The sequence below is a fragment of the Salmo salar genome, chromosome 14 (genome assembly GCF_965601325.2).
Source record: "Salmo salar chromosome 14, fSalSal1, whole genome shotgun sequence".
In the NCBI taxonomy this organism is placed as follows: Eukaryota; Metazoa; Chordata; class Actinopteri; order Salmoniformes; family Salmonidae; genus Salmo; species Salmo salar.
Window position 1 is genome coordinate 28,598,656 of NC_138304.1, and position 18,412 is coordinate 28,617,067.

General features: G+C 40.7%; 1 protein-coding gene across 1 annotated transcript in view; it reads right to left on the bottom strand.

Moving 5' to 3' along the window:
* The window catches only part of LOC106569208 (collagen alpha-1(XV) chain), a 47,708-nt gene extending 34,908 nt beyond the window's left edge, over nt 1-12,800 (bottom strand). Inside the window, exons 1-2 of the mRNA XM_082960885.1 lie at nt 12,643-12,800; nt 12,478-12,551 (exon numbers count right to left, since the gene is read on the bottom strand). Coding sequence (XP_082817011.1) covers nt 12,478-12,551; nt 12,643-12,653 — 85 coding nt within the window. The 5' untranslated portion in view covers nt 12,654-12,800. The remainder of the gene's footprint in view (nt 1-12,477; nt 12,552-12,642) is intronic.
* Nucleotides 12,801-18,412: the final 5,612 nt, after the last annotated feature.

The window sequence follows — 18,412 nt, forward strand, 5'->3', positions numbered from 1 at the left end:
TCACTGGTCACTTTAAACAATGCCACTTTATATAATGTTTACATACCCTACATTACTCATTTCAAATGTATAATACTGTACTCTATACCATCTACTGCATCTTGCCTATGCCGTTTGGCCATCGCTTATCCATATATTTACATGTACATATTCTTATTCATTCCTTTACACTTGTGTGTGTATAAGGTAGTTGTTGTGAAATTGTTAGATTACTTGTTAGATATTACTGCACGGTCGGAACTAGAAGCACAAGCATTTTGCTACACTCGCATTAACATCTGCTAACCATGTGTATGTGATCAATAAAATTTGATTTTGATCAGGAATCATTCAGTTGTACGATGTGTACACTAATGTCCACAGATTGAATAATACAAGGCATGAAACATTTGAGCAACCTTTTAGTATTAACTTCAATTAACTCTTGAATGTCAAAGTCTCTTTCAACAGCTGTGTGTCCTCTGACAATACTAAGCCTGGCATGCGGGGCTAAGCCTTGGTCAATCTTGACATCTGGCCCACTGAAATACAGTAGACTCAGTTTTTATTGTTTCAAGTGTCCCCCGACCTTACCCTAACCCCCACCCTTATCCTCACCCCCACCCTCAGCCTCACCCCAAGCCCTCCATCGCCTAAAGACAAGCGTGGTAGGGGACAGAGGAGGGCCATGTGCTCATTGATGTGGTTTTTCCATTGGGTAATGCGTGCCCCAGATAATTGGGAGAGCTGAATAGGCGAGTCAATGTGGTAAGTCCTATAAACAAGTGGTCTCTCTCTTTATGAGCTCATTTGGTCCGTGGTGGCCTTGTAGGTTCACTCCCATTGTCAATTGTGTAATTGTTTGACCTAGCTCAAATGCCCCCAAAAATGTGGGATTTTACATGAGTTTGAATGGGAGAATTCTATTGAATTCTTGTCTATGGACATTTGTGCAGGTTGGCTAGGAGACACTTCTGTGGCCAGTCCTCCTGTTTGCCCAGCTGTAAGCCACTATCTAAACACAACTTCTCAGCCTGAAAAATCTTGAAACTTTGAATCTCTTGAGCACAAGTGTAAATCCTCAGATCCCATTCTCACTGGAGGGGGGGTGGTGATGGAGGGTGAGTCAGGTGCTAGTCGCTGACATTTTCTTGGTTTCAGGATGTTCACAGAGTACTGTTAGTACTGAAATTATGAAATGTTTCATGCCACTTTCAACTGTAAATAGTGTCACTTTTTGGTCTTCCGAGCAAGACATAAAATATAATATATCCTTTCCTGTTTACAATCTAAGTGATTGCATTTAAATGCCCCCCAGTCCTATTCACCTCTAAAACACCTCTACATCATGTTTCAGTTGAGAATAGTTCATTCATGGCCATGTCTTCCTGTGCTTGGGTGTAACTATTTACATTTGGGCTATCACAGGCTGTATAGAGAGGCTGGGCTGGCCTGAACACAGGTCTACAGTACAGTAGCACTACAAGGGCTAACACGGCCATATTTCATTCAGTGTCCTCATTGGAAGCAATAACAAACAGAGCTCAGGGTCAGCCTTAAGGGCACACCTTTAATGATCAGTGCAATTAACAGGAACGTTTTCTGAAACATTACCTGTCTTGCTCGGTAATGAGCATCAGATTAGTTTATTTACCTAATTCTAAATGAATACCTTCTAACCTGGAGTAAAGTTGAGTGGGAGGTCAGCTAAAGTACTACAGTACCATTAATGCAATAAATTGTTTAAGAACATACATTTCTTATATTGTATGGTGCCATGCCAAAATAACACTGTCCTTGATCATTAAGTGCTTAAAGTGGCCTAATGTCCAAATCCACTAAAAAGGAAAGGTTGCTGATAAAGTGTCTGATAGAGTCACTAGATTCCTAATAACATCTGGGAGTACAGTACAGTTCACTAGGGACGTTTCTGCTGCAACGCTGTTCCCACAATTAGTAGTAATGGCTGGGCAGAGAGACCTGTTGAGATGCATTGTGTGGTCTGCCACTCATGCTTATTTGGGTCAGACAGAGGAGGGCCTGGGCCGTCTCTCTGTGTCTGCCAAGGGTCCCTTCACAACACAACAGGACAGAAGAGTTAGCAGGGTATCAGGGTTCAGACAAGCAAGCCCTATCCAAAAACAAGAAGTATACACATGCATGCGCTCATACACAGACACAGATACACGTACTTTGGCAGGTAAGGTGAACACAATGCCTCTGGGTCTGGTTTTGTCTTTCAGTCCACTCTATAAAGACTATCTAGCCATTTCACTGGCTCATTCAACCAATCAGAAATCATACAGCACTGGTGGCATCACGTCATAACAGAATGTGGCAGCATTATGTCCACACAGGAAAACAGTCCACTAAAACAAACCTCTATTGATTATTGATCAGACTGAGACAGATTTGTTACAGTGACTGAGCAGTGATTCAGCACCAGCAGAGTTCATTCATAAATCTCCCTTTGTAGGGAGTGAAAGAGGTCAAATGTACAGGAGTGAAAGAGGTCAAAAGTACCGATGAGATAACTTAGTAATGTGCCCTCAAACTATGAAATGTCACTGTGATCATCACTGTCTAGTGTCTACTGCAAATTTAAATTTACCCCCAAAAAAAACAACAATGACGTTTTCGTCTTTTGAGCTTCTAGTCATGAAATCTATGCAGCCTACTCAATCACTTTTTATAGCTACTGTTTACAGGCCTCCTGGGCCATATGCAGCGTTCCTCACTGAGTTCCCTGAATTCCTATCGGACCTTGTAGTCATTGCAGATAATATTCACATTTTTGGTGACTTTAATAGTCACATGGAAAAGTCCACAGACCCACTCCAAAAGGCTTTCGGAGCCATCATCGACTCAGTGGGTTTTGTCCAACATGTCTCTGGACCTACTCACTGCCACAGTCATACTCTGGACCTAGTTTTGTCCCATGGAATAAATGTTGTGGATCTTAATGTTTTTCCTCATAATCCTGGACTATCGGACCACCATTTTATTACGTTCGCAATCGCAACAAATAATCTGCTCAGACCCCAACCAAGAAGCATTAAAAGTGGTGCTATAAATTCTCAGGCAACCCAAAGATTCCTTGATGCCCTTCCAGACTCCCTCTGCCTACCCAAGGACGTCAGAGGACAAAAATCAGTTAACCACCTAACCGAGGAACTCAATTTAACCTTGCGCAATACCCTAGATGCAGTTGCACCCCTAAAAACTAAAAACATTTGTCATAAGAAACTAGCTCCCTGGTATACAGAAAATACACGAGCTCTGAAGCAAGCTTCCAGAAAATTGGAACGGAAATGGCGTCACACCAAACTGGAAGTCTTCCGACTAGCTTGGAAAGACAGTACCGTGCAGTATCGAAGAGCCCTCAATGCTGCTCGATCATCCTATTTTTCCAACTTAATTGAGGAAAATAAGAACAATCCGAAATTTCTTTTTGATACTGTCGCAAAGTTAACTAAAAAGCAGCATTCCCCAGGAGAGGATGGCTCTCACTTCAGCAGTGATGAATTCATGAACTTCTTTGAGGAAAAGATCATGATCATTAGAAAGCAAATTACGGACTCCTCTTTAAATCTGCGTATTCCTCCAAAGCTCCGTTGTCCTGAGTCTGCACAACCCTGCCAGGACCTAGGATCAAGGGAGACACTAAAGTGTTTTAGTACTATATCTCTTGACACAATGATGAAAATAATCATGGCTTCTAAACCTTCAAGCTGCATACTGGACCCTATTCCAACTAAACTACTGAAAGAGCTGCTTTCTGTGCTTGGCCCTCCTATGTTGAACATAATAAACGGCTCTCTATCCACCGGATGTGTACCAAACTCACTAAAAGTGGCAGTAATAAAGCCTCTCTTGAAAAAGCCAAATCTTGACCCAGAAATTATAAAAAACTATCGGCCTATATCGAATCTTCCATTCCTCTCAACATTTTTAGAAAAAGCTGTTGCGCAGCAACTCACTGCCTTCCTGAAGACAAACAATGTATACGAAACGCTTCAGTCTGGTTTTAGACCCCATCATAACACTGAGACTGCACTTGTGAAGGTGGTAAATGACCTTTTAATGACGTCAGACCGAGGTTCTGCGTCTATCCTCGTGCTCCTAGATCTTAGTGCTGCTTTTGATACCATCGATCACCACATTCTTTTGGAGAGATTGGAAACCCAAATTGGTCTACATGGACAAGTTCTGGTCTGGTTTAGGTCTTATCTGTCGGAAAGATATCAGTTTGTCTCTGTGAATGGTTTGTTCTCTGACAAATCAACTGTACATTTTGGTGTTCCTCAAGGTTCCGTTTTAGGACCACTATTGTTTTCACTATATATTTTAACTCTTGGGGATGTCATTCGAAAACATAATGTTAAATTTCACTGCTATGCGGATGACACACAGCTGTACATTTCAATGAAACATGGAGAAGCCCCAAAATTGCCCTCGCTAGAAGCCTGTGTCTCAGACATAAGGAAGTGGATGGCTGCAAACTTTCTACTCTTAAACTCGGACAAAACAGAGATGCTTGTTCTAGGTCCCAAGAAACAAAGAGATCTTCTGTTGAATCTGACAATTAATCTGGATGGTTGTACAGTCGTCTCAAATAAAACTGTGAAGGACCTCGGCGTTACTCTGGACCCTGATCTCTCTTTTGAAGAACATATCAAGACTGTTTCAAGGACAGCTTTTTTCCATCTACGTAACATTGCAAAAATCAGAAACTTTCTGTCCAAAAATGACGCAGAAAAATTAATACATGCCTTTGTTACTTCTAGGTTGGACTACTGCAATGCTCTACTTTCCGGCTACCCGGATAAAGCACTAAATAAACTTCAGTTAGTGCTAAATACGGCTGCTAGAATCCTGACTAGAACCAAAAAATTTGATCATATTACTCCAGTGCTAGCCTCCCTACACTGGCTTCCTGTTAAGGCAAGGGCTGATTTCAAGGTTTTACTGCTAACCTACAAAGCATTACATGGGCTTGCTCCTACCTATCTTTCCGATTTGGTCCTGCCGTACATACCTACACGTACGCTACGGTCACAAGGCGCGGGCCTCCTAATTGTTCCTAGAATTTCTAAGCAAACAGCTCGAGGCAGGGCTTTCTCCTATAGAGCTCCATTTTTATGGAATAGTCTGCCTACCCATATGAGAGATGCAGACTCAGTCTCAACCTTTAAGTCTTTACTGAAGACATATCTCTTCAGTAGGTCCTATGATTAAGTGTAGTTTGGCCCAGGGGTGTGAAGGTGAACGGAAAGGTTGGAGCAACGAACCGCCCTTGCTGTCTCTGCCTGGCCGGTTTCCCCTCTTTCCACTGGGATTCTCTGCCTCTACCCCTATTACGGGGGCTGAGACACTGGCTTACTGGTGTTCTTCCATGCCGACCCTGGGAGGGGTGCGTCACTTGAGTGGGTTGAGTCACTGACGTGGTCTTCCTGTCTGGGTTGGCACCCCCCCTTGGGCTGCGCCGTGGCGGAGATCTTTGTGGGCTATACTCGGCCTTGTCCCGGGATGGTATGTTGGTGTTTGGAGATATCCCTCCAGTGGTGTGGAGGCTGTGCTTTGGCAAAGTGGGTGGGGTTATATCCTACCTGTTTGGCCCTGTCCGGGGGTTTCATGGGATGGGGCCACAGTGTCTCCTGACCCCTCCTGTCTCAGCCTCCAGTATTTATGCTGCAGTAGTTTATGTGTCGGGGGGCTAGGGTCAGTCTGTCACATCTGGAGTATTTCTCTTGTCTTTTCCGGTGTCCTGTGTGAATTTAAATATGCTCTCTCTAATTCTCTCTTTCTCTTTCTTTCTTTCTCTCTCTCGGAGGACCTGAGCCCTAGGACCATGCCTCAGGACTACCTGGCTTGATGACTCCTTGCTGTCCCCAGTTCACCTGGCCGTGCTGCTGCTCCAGTTCCAACTGTTCTGCCTGCAGCTATGGAACCCTGACCTGTTCACCGGACGTGCTACCTGTCCCAGACCTGCTGGAACCCTGACCTATTCACCGGACGTGCTACCTGTTCCAGACCTGCTGTTTTCAACTCTCTAGAGACAGCAGGAGCGGTAGAGATACTCTCAAAGATCGGCTATGAAAAAGCCAACTGACACTTACTCTTGTGTTACTGACTTGTTGCACCCTCGACAACTACTATGATTATTATTATTTGACAATGCTGGTCATTTATGAACATTTGAACATCTAGGCCATGTGCTGTTATAATCTCCACCCGGCACAGCCAGAAGAGGACTGGCCACCCCTCATAGCCTGGTTCCTCTCTAGGTTTCTTCCTAGGTTTTTAGCCTTTCTAGGGAGTTTTTCCTAGCCACGTGCTTCTACACCTGCATTGCTTGCTGTTTGGGGTTTTAGGCTGGGTTTCTGTACAGCACTTTGTGATATCAGCTGATGTAAGAAGGGCTATATAAATAAATTTGATTTGATACTGGTATCTCAATGATTTGTAACCCCACTGTCACACTCTGCTCTAATTATGGTCTCACAGGAGAAGACTGGAGTCATTTTATGTACATTCACCCATATGCAAGCAGCATTACTGATCTCACAAGTTCATTTTGAGCACGTTAACCTCTAACTAGCCTCTAGAGTCCCCAACAATCGGATGTTCTAGTTTTCAGGGGAAATGGAAAGAGAGCCTCTGACACGACTTCTGCTTTTTAACATTAACCAGGCGACATCTTAACTCCTGCTCCTGGATTGGTTGAACAGTGCAGAAGAGAACCTCTCCTGACAGTTTTTATTTTACACCTGCTACGTTTGGTTAACCTCTACCTAACAACGAGAGCAGTGTAGAGTTTGAACACACGTGGGATGTTAAATGTGTCACCTGGTCTAGTTCATTCAATGGTTCTCATGAGACAGCACTCTAACCCTTTGATAAGGTGGTGAGATGCTGCTATAATCTAACAATAGGTGATTTGCGCAGCATAAAAACAAGCAGACCAATCAGAGCAAGAGTTCACAGATGAGAGAGAAGACACCACCCAGAAGGAATAACACTCTCCTAGTCAAAAGTAGTGCACTATAAAGGGAATAGGGTGCCATTTGGGATACATCCTAAATGTGAGGTGTTGACAGGAGGTACATGTAGTCATTCATTCTCCATGCCTGTGTAATCTCTCTATGAATCTGTGTCAGGTCGTCCCCAACACAGCTGCATAATGGCCAGGGCTTCCCTTTCACTGGGCGTGTTTCCACAACTTTACAGGACAGAGCAGCGGCAGACAGACAGACAGACAGACAGACAGACAGACAGACAGACAGACAGACAGACAGACAGACAGACAGACAGACAGACAGACAGACAGACAGACAGACAGACAGACAGACAGACAGACAGACAGACAGACAGACAGACAGAGAGAGAGAGAGAGAGAGAGAGAGAGAGAGACAGAGAGAGAGCTGAGTGCTCCCCATGGAGCCTCCAGGAACAATGTACAGTATGTTCCCCTTCATTTGACCTCCTCATCGGACATGATTTTAACGAATTCTAGTGAATTCAAAGCTTCATGTGTTGTTTGTCTAAAAACACATTTCACTCTAAGATTGCTCTATGATTGTAATCAGATATGGTTCTCTTATGAACTCATGTCACTTACAGTTTCCTAAGGCAGATACAAGATTGCCTTCACATTCAAATGTGGATAATCTGTAGATGAGGGTTGTACTTACTAGCCTTTTCAACAGATGTAACCAAGCAGGAAACCTCACGTCTACAAAAGAACACATTTTGAGCACATGGAAAATATTGTATTCACATCAACGTCCGAAAAAGTAAAATAACTTTCCATTGAATGGCTTTTCTCCTAAAAACTAAAGCTAACCGTTACATTATAGCTCAGTGACAACTTTTACAGTTGGTCTTTAAACACACTTCTGTTCTTCATGGCAATATACTGTAAATGGAGCTGACTGGGACCCTTTCCAAGAAGTGGAGGGAATTTCTTAGCCCATAAATCTGTGAATAAGGTTAATATTGTGAATTGTTCAACATATTAACTGGGCTTCGAAAGAAAACTCCCACTGGGGGTCACCTCACTGTACTTTATTGACCAAACATGAGTTCCCTTGTGAGGAACTGAACTAAACTAAAATTAAATGTGAAAGGCAGTAATATTCGGCCCCAATAAAAAATAAAACATTCTGTGAAATAGACTTGACTGTAAAATGATGAAGTCCTCAGTCATAAAAAAATTCAACCTCAGTTAGCAGTGGATTTTGTGGGAAGACGACACAATCTCTGTTGCCTTTCACATCTTAATTACCAGATGTTTTGGCAATCGAGTGATGATTATATTTAGAATTACAACATTCCTACACATACACACATTCCCATGTTTTAATGCAGACATCTCAAAACTGCGAATCAGAATTATATTATTGATTCGAGGCATAGTTAACATGATATTCTCCAGAACCACTCCATTAGACAGCAGATTGAAAAGGAAATATGTATTTCTGAATAGCCCTTCAGAGATGAACATAAGTCTGTGTTCAACAGATGGTACTGTGCAGAGTCAGGTTAATGATAAAGTAACAACCTTAGATAACAGCACAGTTCTATCTCTATGGTAATAACAATGTCCTAGTGAACCTTACTTCATAAGGTGCCACAATAGTGCACTTGTCTGAGATGACAAGCTGAAGCATAAATGGATCATATCTGCTCATCAACTCAATCAACATTAGTCTGTAGCCAGAGGGGATGTTTTTGGCTTTCTTGGTTGGACTTAAACCCAGTGAAGGTGCAGCTCTGTAAACACAGAGACCGTATTAAACCCTGTCACACAGGGTGGGAGAAACACCCCAATATCAGCCCTCCCTCTCACGTCCCTGTCTAAAACCCATAGAGAGAATGGGATGGGAGTGTTTTCCTCCTCTCCCACTTCAAAGTCACTTTTCCACACGGGCTTGGTCAGCATTACAAGCATGTGGACAAGAGGGAAGTCCTAATTTACATAAGAAGTGACCACACCAGTTCACACCCAGGTGCTGTGTTTAACCAGACCACTGCTTCCAGGTCCACTGTGTACACATGAGGATGGGGAGGAAACCATGTCCCATCAAACAAACAATAGAACCACATCCTATAGCACAGTATATGAGGATCTATTGAAACAAATTCAATAAATTAGATATGCTAAATTGGGGGGAGGGGGGGGGGGATATGTACACTCTAAAAAGTGTTCATTTACACATATTGTACTGTATGTGACTCACATATTATTTTCAATACATATGCAAAAAATGCAGGTCCACATAAGGATGATCATATAACTCAGACTAGCTCTGAATCTGTTTATCAAATGCTACTGTATTGCACATGACAATCTACGTGATGGAATAAAACATGCCTTCAGCTATTCATACAATAAAACAGTTGCATTCAACTTTCAGTGTGGAGGTGAAATTTTCAGATGACAGGTCATTTGAAAAGCATCTGCAGCCTGGGTGGTCCAATATAAGGTACACTAAGATAAAACTTCATAGGCTTACATCTCACACCTTAAAGCCAGAGTCCTTAAAGGCCCAATGCAGCCAATTTTACATCAACCTCAAATCATTTCATTTCTGGGTAACAATTAAGTACCGTACTGTAGTATAATACCATTAAAATGGGCAAAAGTAGGTTTTTAACAACTGTCTGGGAGTGGTCTGAGTGGGGAGGGAAAAACATAAAAAAATCGCTGTTATTGGTATCGAGATTTGGTACTCTCTTTGTTATTGGTCTATTAACTAATTTATAGCATGGTGATGTCACCCGCCGATGTAAACCTGCTGACTAGAAGGTCCTGTGTAGATTGTATTTTTAACCAGCAAGTACAGTGCCTTCAGAAAGTATTCATACCCCTTGACTTATTCCACATTTTGTTGTGTTACAGCCTGAATTCAACATTTATTAAACTCATTTATTTTCTCACCAGTCTGCACTCAATTACCCATAATGACAAAGTGAATACATGTTTGTAGAAATGTTTGCACATTTATTGAAAATGAAATACAGAAATATCTAATTTACATAAGTGTCACGTCCTGACCATAGTAAGTTGTTAGGGCGTGACAGGGGGTGTTTATCTGTTTTTGTATGTCTATGTTCAGTTCTAGTTTTTGTATTTCTATGTTGGTCGTTGTTTGGCATGACCTCCAATTAGAGGCAGCTGGTTGTCGTTGTCTCTAATTGGAGGCCATATTTAAGTTGATGTTTGTCCCACATGTCCTTGTGGGTGATTATCTTTTGAGTAGTGTGTTGTCCTCTCTGCGTCACGGTTTGTTGTTTTGATATATTAAGTTTATTTATGTATTGCATTCAGTTTCACGGTTATAATAAATATGTGGAACACAAACGCTGAGTCAATACTTTTTAGAAGCACCTTTATCAGTGATTACAGCTGTGAGTCTTTCTGGGTAAGTCTCTAAAGAGCTTTCCACACCTGGATTGTGTAACATTTGCCCATTATTCTTTTCAAAATTCTTTCAAATTGGTTGTTGATCATTGTTAGACAACCATTTTCAGGTCTTGCCATAGATTTTCAAGTAGATTTATGTCAAAACTGTAACTCTGCCACTCAAGAACATGCACTGTCTTCTTGGTAAGAAACTCCAGTGTATATTTGGCCTTGTGTTTTAGGTTATTGTCCTGCTGAAAGGTGAATTCATCTCCCATTGTCTGGTGGAAAGCAGACTGAAGCAGGTTTTCTCTAGGATTTTGCCTGTGCTAAGCTACATTGCATTTATTTTATATCTTGAAAAACTCCCCAGTCCTTAGCGATTACAAGCATACCCATAAAATAAGGCAGCCACTATGCTTGAAAATATGGAGAGTCGTACTCAGTAATGTGTTAAAATGGGTTTTCCCCAAACATAACACTTTGTATTCAGGACAAAAAATAAATTGCTTTGCCACATTTTTTGCAGTGTTACTTTAGTGCCTTGTTGCAAACAGGATGCATTTTTTTTGAATATTTGTACTCTGAACAGGCTTCCTTATTTTCACTCTGTCAATTAGGTTAGTGTTGTGGAGTAACTACAATGTTTTGATCCATCCTTAGTTCTCCTATCACAGCCATTTAACTCTATAACTGTTTTAAAGTCACCATTGGCTTCATGGTGAAGTCCCTGAACGGTTTCCTTCCCTCCGGCAACTGAATTAGGAAGGACGTCTGTAGCTTTGTAGTGTCTGGGTGTATTGATACACCATCTAAAGTGTAATAATAACTTCACCATACTCAAAGGGATATTCAATGTCAGATTTTTTTTACTCATCTACCAATAAGAGCCCTTCATGGCGAGGCATTGGAAAACCTCCCTGATCTTTGTGGTTGAATCTGTGTTTGAAATTCACTGCTTGACTGAGGGACCTTATAGATAATTGGATGTGAGGAGTATAGAGATGAGGTAGTCATCAAAAAATCATGATAAACCATATTATTGCACACAGTCCATGCAACATATAGACTTGTTAAGGGGGGAGGGATACAGACTCACATAGACTTGTTAAGCACATATTTCATCCTGAACTTATTTAAGCTTCCACCAACAAAGGGGTTGAATACTTATTGACTCAAGACATTTCAGCTTTTCATTTTTAATTAATTTGGATGAACATATTCCACTTTGACATTTTGGGGTATTGTGTGTAGGCCAGTGAAAATATTTTTTAAAATTGTATCCACATTTAATACAGGCTGTAACACAACAACATGTGGGAAAATCAAGGGATGTGAATACTTTCGGAACGCATGTATCAGGAAATAACACTGATTACATTTATTCACACTTTTGCAGTTTCATCACCTGTTGTACAATATGATATAAAACACAGGAATAACAGAATTTTGACTGCACTGTGCCTTTAATTGAAACAATAACAAAGCAGTTGCCCAGCCTCTGTTTTGGTAAAAAGCTGAGGAATGGCCTGGAGAAATGTAACCACTATCAACTTCATAGACAGAGCTATGGATGCAAGGACTGGCCATCCAAATTAGAGTTTTAATCATGTTTTGAGACTACACAGTGTGTGTTTACATTTAGTTTACAAACATTGGAGTAAAACAAGCTTATATGATTGGTTCTGATGGGGTACAACAGTTGAACTAAGCTCATGAGGCATTTATACGTTATCGTCTTCAAGAATCAATGGGTATAGAGTATAACATTAATTTATAGGTCCAAAAATCGATTTAGCAACTAAGGATTGAAGCTTTAAATCAACTTCCTCGCAAAGTGATCATGTAGCCTTTATCAATTTCACATAAAGAAGGCTATTTGAAAAGAAGCTACTTTGTCTTTCAATTAGCCAATGTTCATTCCAAGAGTAGTCAGAGTCAAGACATTCTTTACCGCGGTACACGTAGCAGGTCAATAGCCTAGGCTTTGAGAATCACATACAGCACTTCCAAGTATTCCATCTCCCCGAAAAAAATGCATCAAATAGACCTATATTAATTATGAATACTTACATTTCAAAACGTCTTACCTTCAATGACCTGAACCGCAGTAGAAAAGTGATACAGCAGGACGAGATGAATAACCAGAGACCACCTGGACAGGCTGGAGATAAGCAAATGATGTTAGGTGAGTTAACCCGAATCTTTCTTGGTCTTCAAAATTAAGCACAAAACATTAAAATAAACACCCTTACCGAATAATCATTGTGGGCTCGATTTGCAAAATCCAAGAATTCAAAATGGTCCTTAACGTGCTTAGAGTTGGAATCTGCTCTCTCACGCGCTCTGTCTCCTGCGGACCTTTGCATCTCCTGCGACTGAGTGCACTCTCAAGCTCTCTCTCTCTCTCTCTCTCTCTCCTCTCTCTCTCTCCGACAGCCTGGAGTAAACCCACCAATCGAACAAAGACATTCTCAGTTCTTCAGTGAGTCACTGGCCCATGGACATGGAAATCTGACTCCTTAAAATCCCTCACCGAACCGCTGCGTTAAACTTCTTATCCTCGCCATTTTTTTGGCGACTAGCTGAACTGCCATAGACTTTTCCAGCAGCACTATTTATTTGTATTTTTATTAGAGATACTGAATATGATGGCATGACAGCTATATTGCAATCATTTTATCAAGCTGGCTGGGGATAGCTCCTCGACATACTGTAAAAAAAAAAAATAGAGGTGGCCTAACTCAACAAAATTATAACCAATTCCACAAGTGTTTCATTTCAAGTGTTGCAATAAATTCACATTTTTGAGTTGGCCAAAACTAGTGGTTAGAGCATTGGGCCAGTAACTGAAAGGTTGTAAGATCAAATCCCTGAGCTGACAAGGTAACAATCTGTCGTTCTGCCCCTGAACAAGGCAGTTAACCCACTGTTCCTAGGCTGTCGTTGAAAATAAGAATTTGTTCTTAACTGACTTGCCTAGTTAAATAAAGGTAATAAATATTTGTCAAATATTGCAAAATGAATGGTAAACATCCTTTCATGGCTGATACCTAACAACAGGTAGTGGCACTGTGACAGGGAAGTTTAGTAATAAGGTCATAGGTGAAGACCTTGCAAGTCTGTTTGATGTTTAGCTGTCATCAACCACTGGGGTCTGTTAAGGCCTTTCCATAGACCCTGTATCACATTACTCTCAGCACCTTGTCTAGATGCTAATCTGTGGCAGACTCCATGAACTGGACCTGCTGGAGACAAGGGTAGCATTAGCAAGGTGTACCCTGTTGGCATGTGGACCATGCCAGGCATCCCCACAAATACCTGACACAATATGCTATTATGAGCTGATATCAGTTGATCTGCAACTGAACCAGATTCCTCCAGAACAGAGTTTGAAATTGGATGTGGTCTCTTAAAAGGATCATGGAGAAGTTAACATCAATCTTGGATGGTCATTGGTCAATCTAACATGATTTAATAATTGTTTATCAACTGATTTATTACATACCCAGTTTATGACATTGTGTTTCCAAGAAAACTGGGAGAGGGAAAGAAAGCTCTAATGAAAGCAATCCTGATGAAGATTTATGTTGTTAATTTACTTGCACCGACTTGAAAACAATTTACTCAGACAATTTGCCTAATTGTTATTTTAGCTGAAGTCCTCTAATCAGTCAGCCACACTTTCCTCTGTCTCACAAAACACATCCTGACAAAACCATTACATACCCAAACCAACATGATTACATACCCAAACCAAAGCCATTACATACCCAAACCAACATGATTACATACCCAAACCAACATGATTTCATACCCAAACCAAAACCATTACATACCCAAACCAACATGATTACATACCCAAACCAACATGATTACATACCCAAACCAAAACCATTACATACCCAAACCAAAACCATTACATACCCAAACCAAAGCCATTACATACCCAAACCAACATGATTACATACCCAAACCAACATGATTACATACCCAAACCAACATGATTACATACCCAAACCAACATGATTACATACCCAAACCAACATGATTACATACCCAAACCAAATCCATTACATACCCAAACCAACATGATTACATACCCAAACCAACATGATTACATACCCAAACCAACATGATTACATACCCAAACCAACATGATTACATACCCAAACCAAAACCATTACATACCCAAACCAACATGATTACATACCCAAACCAAAGCCATTACATACCCAAATCAACATGATTACATACCCAAACCAACATGATTACATACCCAAACCAAAACCATTACATACCCAAACCAACATGATTACATACCCAAACCAAAGCCATTACATACCCAAATCAACATGATTACATACCCAAACCAACATGATTACATACCCAAACCAAAACCATTACATACCCAAACCAACATGATTACATACCCAAACCAACATGATTACATAACCAAACCAAAACCATTACATACCCAAACCAACATGATTACATACCCAAACCAACATGATTACATACCCAAACCAACATGATTACATACCCAAACCAACATGATTACATACCCAAACCAACATGATTACATACCCAAACCAACATGATTACATACCCAAACCAACATGATTACATACCCAAACCAACATGATTACATACCCAAACCAACATGATTACATACCCAAACCAACATGATTACATACCCAAACCAACATGATTACATACCCAAACCAACATGATTACATACCCAAACCAACATGATTACATACCCAAACCAAAACCATTACATAGCCAAACCAACATGATTACATACCCAAACCAACATGATTACATACCCAAACCAACATGATTACATACCCAAACCAACATGATTACATACCCAAACCAAAACCATTACATACCCAAACCAACATGATTACATACCCAAACCAACATGATTACATAACCAAACCAAAACCATTACATACCCAAACCAACATGATTACATACCCAAACCAAAACCATTACATACCCAAACCAACATGATTACATACCCAAACCAACATGATTACATACCCAAACCAACATGATTACATACCCAAACCAACATGATTACATAGCCAAACCAACATGATTACATACCCAAACCAACATGATTACATACCCAAACCAACATGATTACATAGCCAAACCAACATGATTACATAGCCAAACCAACATGATTACATACCCAAACCAAAACCATTACATACCCAAACCAACATGATTACATACCCAAACCAACATGATTACATACCCAAACCAACATGATTACATACCCAAACCAACATGATTACATACCCAAACCAACATGATTACATACCCAAACCAAAACCATTACATAGCCAAACCAAAACCATTTAATTCTGTAATAGAGAAACTAGTGGCATAGTCACGCACTGACAAAGAAAGTGAGCCGTGTTATGGAAAACCATTGCACTATAACAGAATACCATTGTAAGAACATTGTAAGAATCATACTGCCCCAAAGCTGCATTCACAGCTATCTGCATGTAACAACCTTTCCCTCGCCAAGAACACAGAAGAGGCTGGTTTCAGTGAAAATAGTTGGGTTGTTATCACCTACAATTAGTACGTGTCAGAATGATAATGGTTTTCTGGTAAAGGTTCCCTACTCTACATTTAAACTGTGGGGAATGCAGACATGATTGTTTCTCCCTGATGATTGGAGTTTACATGCTCTTCTAATCTCCTAAGGACAACAAGGTCAGATCTTATCTTTCTTAGATAACTGATTTGTTGTTGTCATGTCAATGAAGATGTTCTGCTGAAACTTGCAAAGAGCATTTATTTCACTATAGAGACGGCATTGTACCATCATATAACTCTGTGCCATGTAATTCTTACAATATGTTTAAAAATGTATAACTCATCTGATTTATAGTATTTAATTCAAGGCCTAGATTCATTAACAGATATTACTCAGAGTTTAGCCTACTTATTTTTGGAACCACAAATACCACCCCTCTCCATTTTATTTTGGAGGGGGGGGGTTTCCTCTCATTAGGCTTTAAGGCTTGTGAGTAGTGACACCTGCATGAGGTATTATTTTCTAGCAGGAGCACCTGTCTCCTCAACCTCTGTATCCCCCCCTGCAATATAATGATCATTTGGCTGTTCTGTACCATGCTTTAACAAGCCAGGTCACAGAGCCTTTTCTTAATGAAGCCACTCAACAGAAATAATTTGTTATCAACAAGGTCTGGTGTCAGCCGACCTCCGACCCCTGGGGTTAAGTGTAGCGGCCAGGGCCTTAAGTTGAGACAAGACACAGCTAGCTAATGACACAGCAGTGTTATTGGCCTTGGTCAGCTATTGGCTGTCTCTCACAAGTTACAATCCCTGACCTGTAGAGTTAACCCATTACTCCGTTGGCAGATTGTGAATGAATTGTTGGCAATTAATGTTATCGCCAGTAGAGTAATCTGATAGAAAGATTGCAGTCACAGCATGCTTCTTTATCTTTTTGCTCCAAACAATCCCAGTTTGAATCTAGTAAACCCAACGGAATCTAAAGTAACACCCATTCCTCAGTCTGCACTGAGTGTACATTCTTCACATCACTTGCACCTTCGACAAGCATTTTGATGATAACTAAGCACTGAGAACATTATTTTACATCCCAGGGCTTAGTTGAATTCCACTCTCAGCAAGATGCAGCTGATACGTTATTAAAGCCTAAGTAATTTAGTTCTCTATCGAAACCTAGCGAACAACAACCTCTTTTTATTCATACAACAAAAATGTTCACATTCTTGATCTGAGATTCAGTATTCTGTCCTAGACACCAATAGAGATGTTACAAAGAGGCACTCAACAAGTTTAGTTAGATTGGCTAAATTTAGAACGAGGGTCAAATCAACTTTAATGTTAATGTCCCGCAAATTACTTAAAGTGATTTGGCTAGGGCACGCATGGCTCATGTGGCTGGTGGTGAAAGAGGCTCTGTGGAAGGGCAGGTGATATTCTTGTGCGATGTCATATTGTGCGATATCAGGCTGCAGGTCTGCATCCTCTCGGACAATTCACATGGTTCTAAATCTAACTGTTCGAGGCAGTGGAAAGGAATGGGAGTTTCAATGGGCAAGCAGGACACTGTCCATTCATTCACTGTTCATTTGATCTCCAGGGTCAAGGATTCCATTCACAGTGTACTCTTAATCGCCAATCTGCCCATGATGACAAACCTGTATGTTGTTGTTAAATTAAACTGTGGCTAAGAAAGGCACAAACCGTGGCTATCAAAAGCATCAGTATCTGTATATGAGACCACTATCATCCTTCTCACAGGTAGATAAAAAAAAGCCTTTCCTTTTTATGTTGTAAGCCTATTCAACTCACAGTTTTATCATACTCGTTACAGTAGAATGAGTTTGAATTGGTCATTTCAGGCTTAAAAGTGGAGAGTGGATTAATATTTTCCCAATGCCTGCTTTGTTTCTGAGTCGGCTTACATGGTGAGTTTAGATCGGAGAAATGAGAAGTGAGACTTGCTTTCTTTAACATGATGGGAGGCCAGATCCCCTGCTGTGTCCCTACTGTTGTTATAGGTTGTTGACTGATTGCTTTGGTAACCGCGGTAATGGCTTACGTACTGAAAGTGGATTTTCCCCAAGAACAGCCTTAGTATTCACAGTGCTTGAAAAAAATTGAAATGTGACTTGTGTGGAATGCCATTTGTGGGATGTGACTGGGTTAGCTAGCAGCTTACAGAGGAGGGCTAAGTCAGGACAGTGCATGTAATTCTGATCTTTCAAACCATGGGTCAGCAATTGCCATTACCAATCTTAATCAATTGAATTAGTTCAATTCTGATTGAGCACAAGATGATTTCAAAGAAGCTTTCAAATATGTAGAAAATGAAGCCACAAAATGTACATTTGCCATGGACATTCTGCACACACACAGCCCCCCACCAATACACACTTTAGCCCCCAGTATTTGATACAATCTCTGGTAGTATCACAGTTTGTGTTAAACATATTTCAGTTG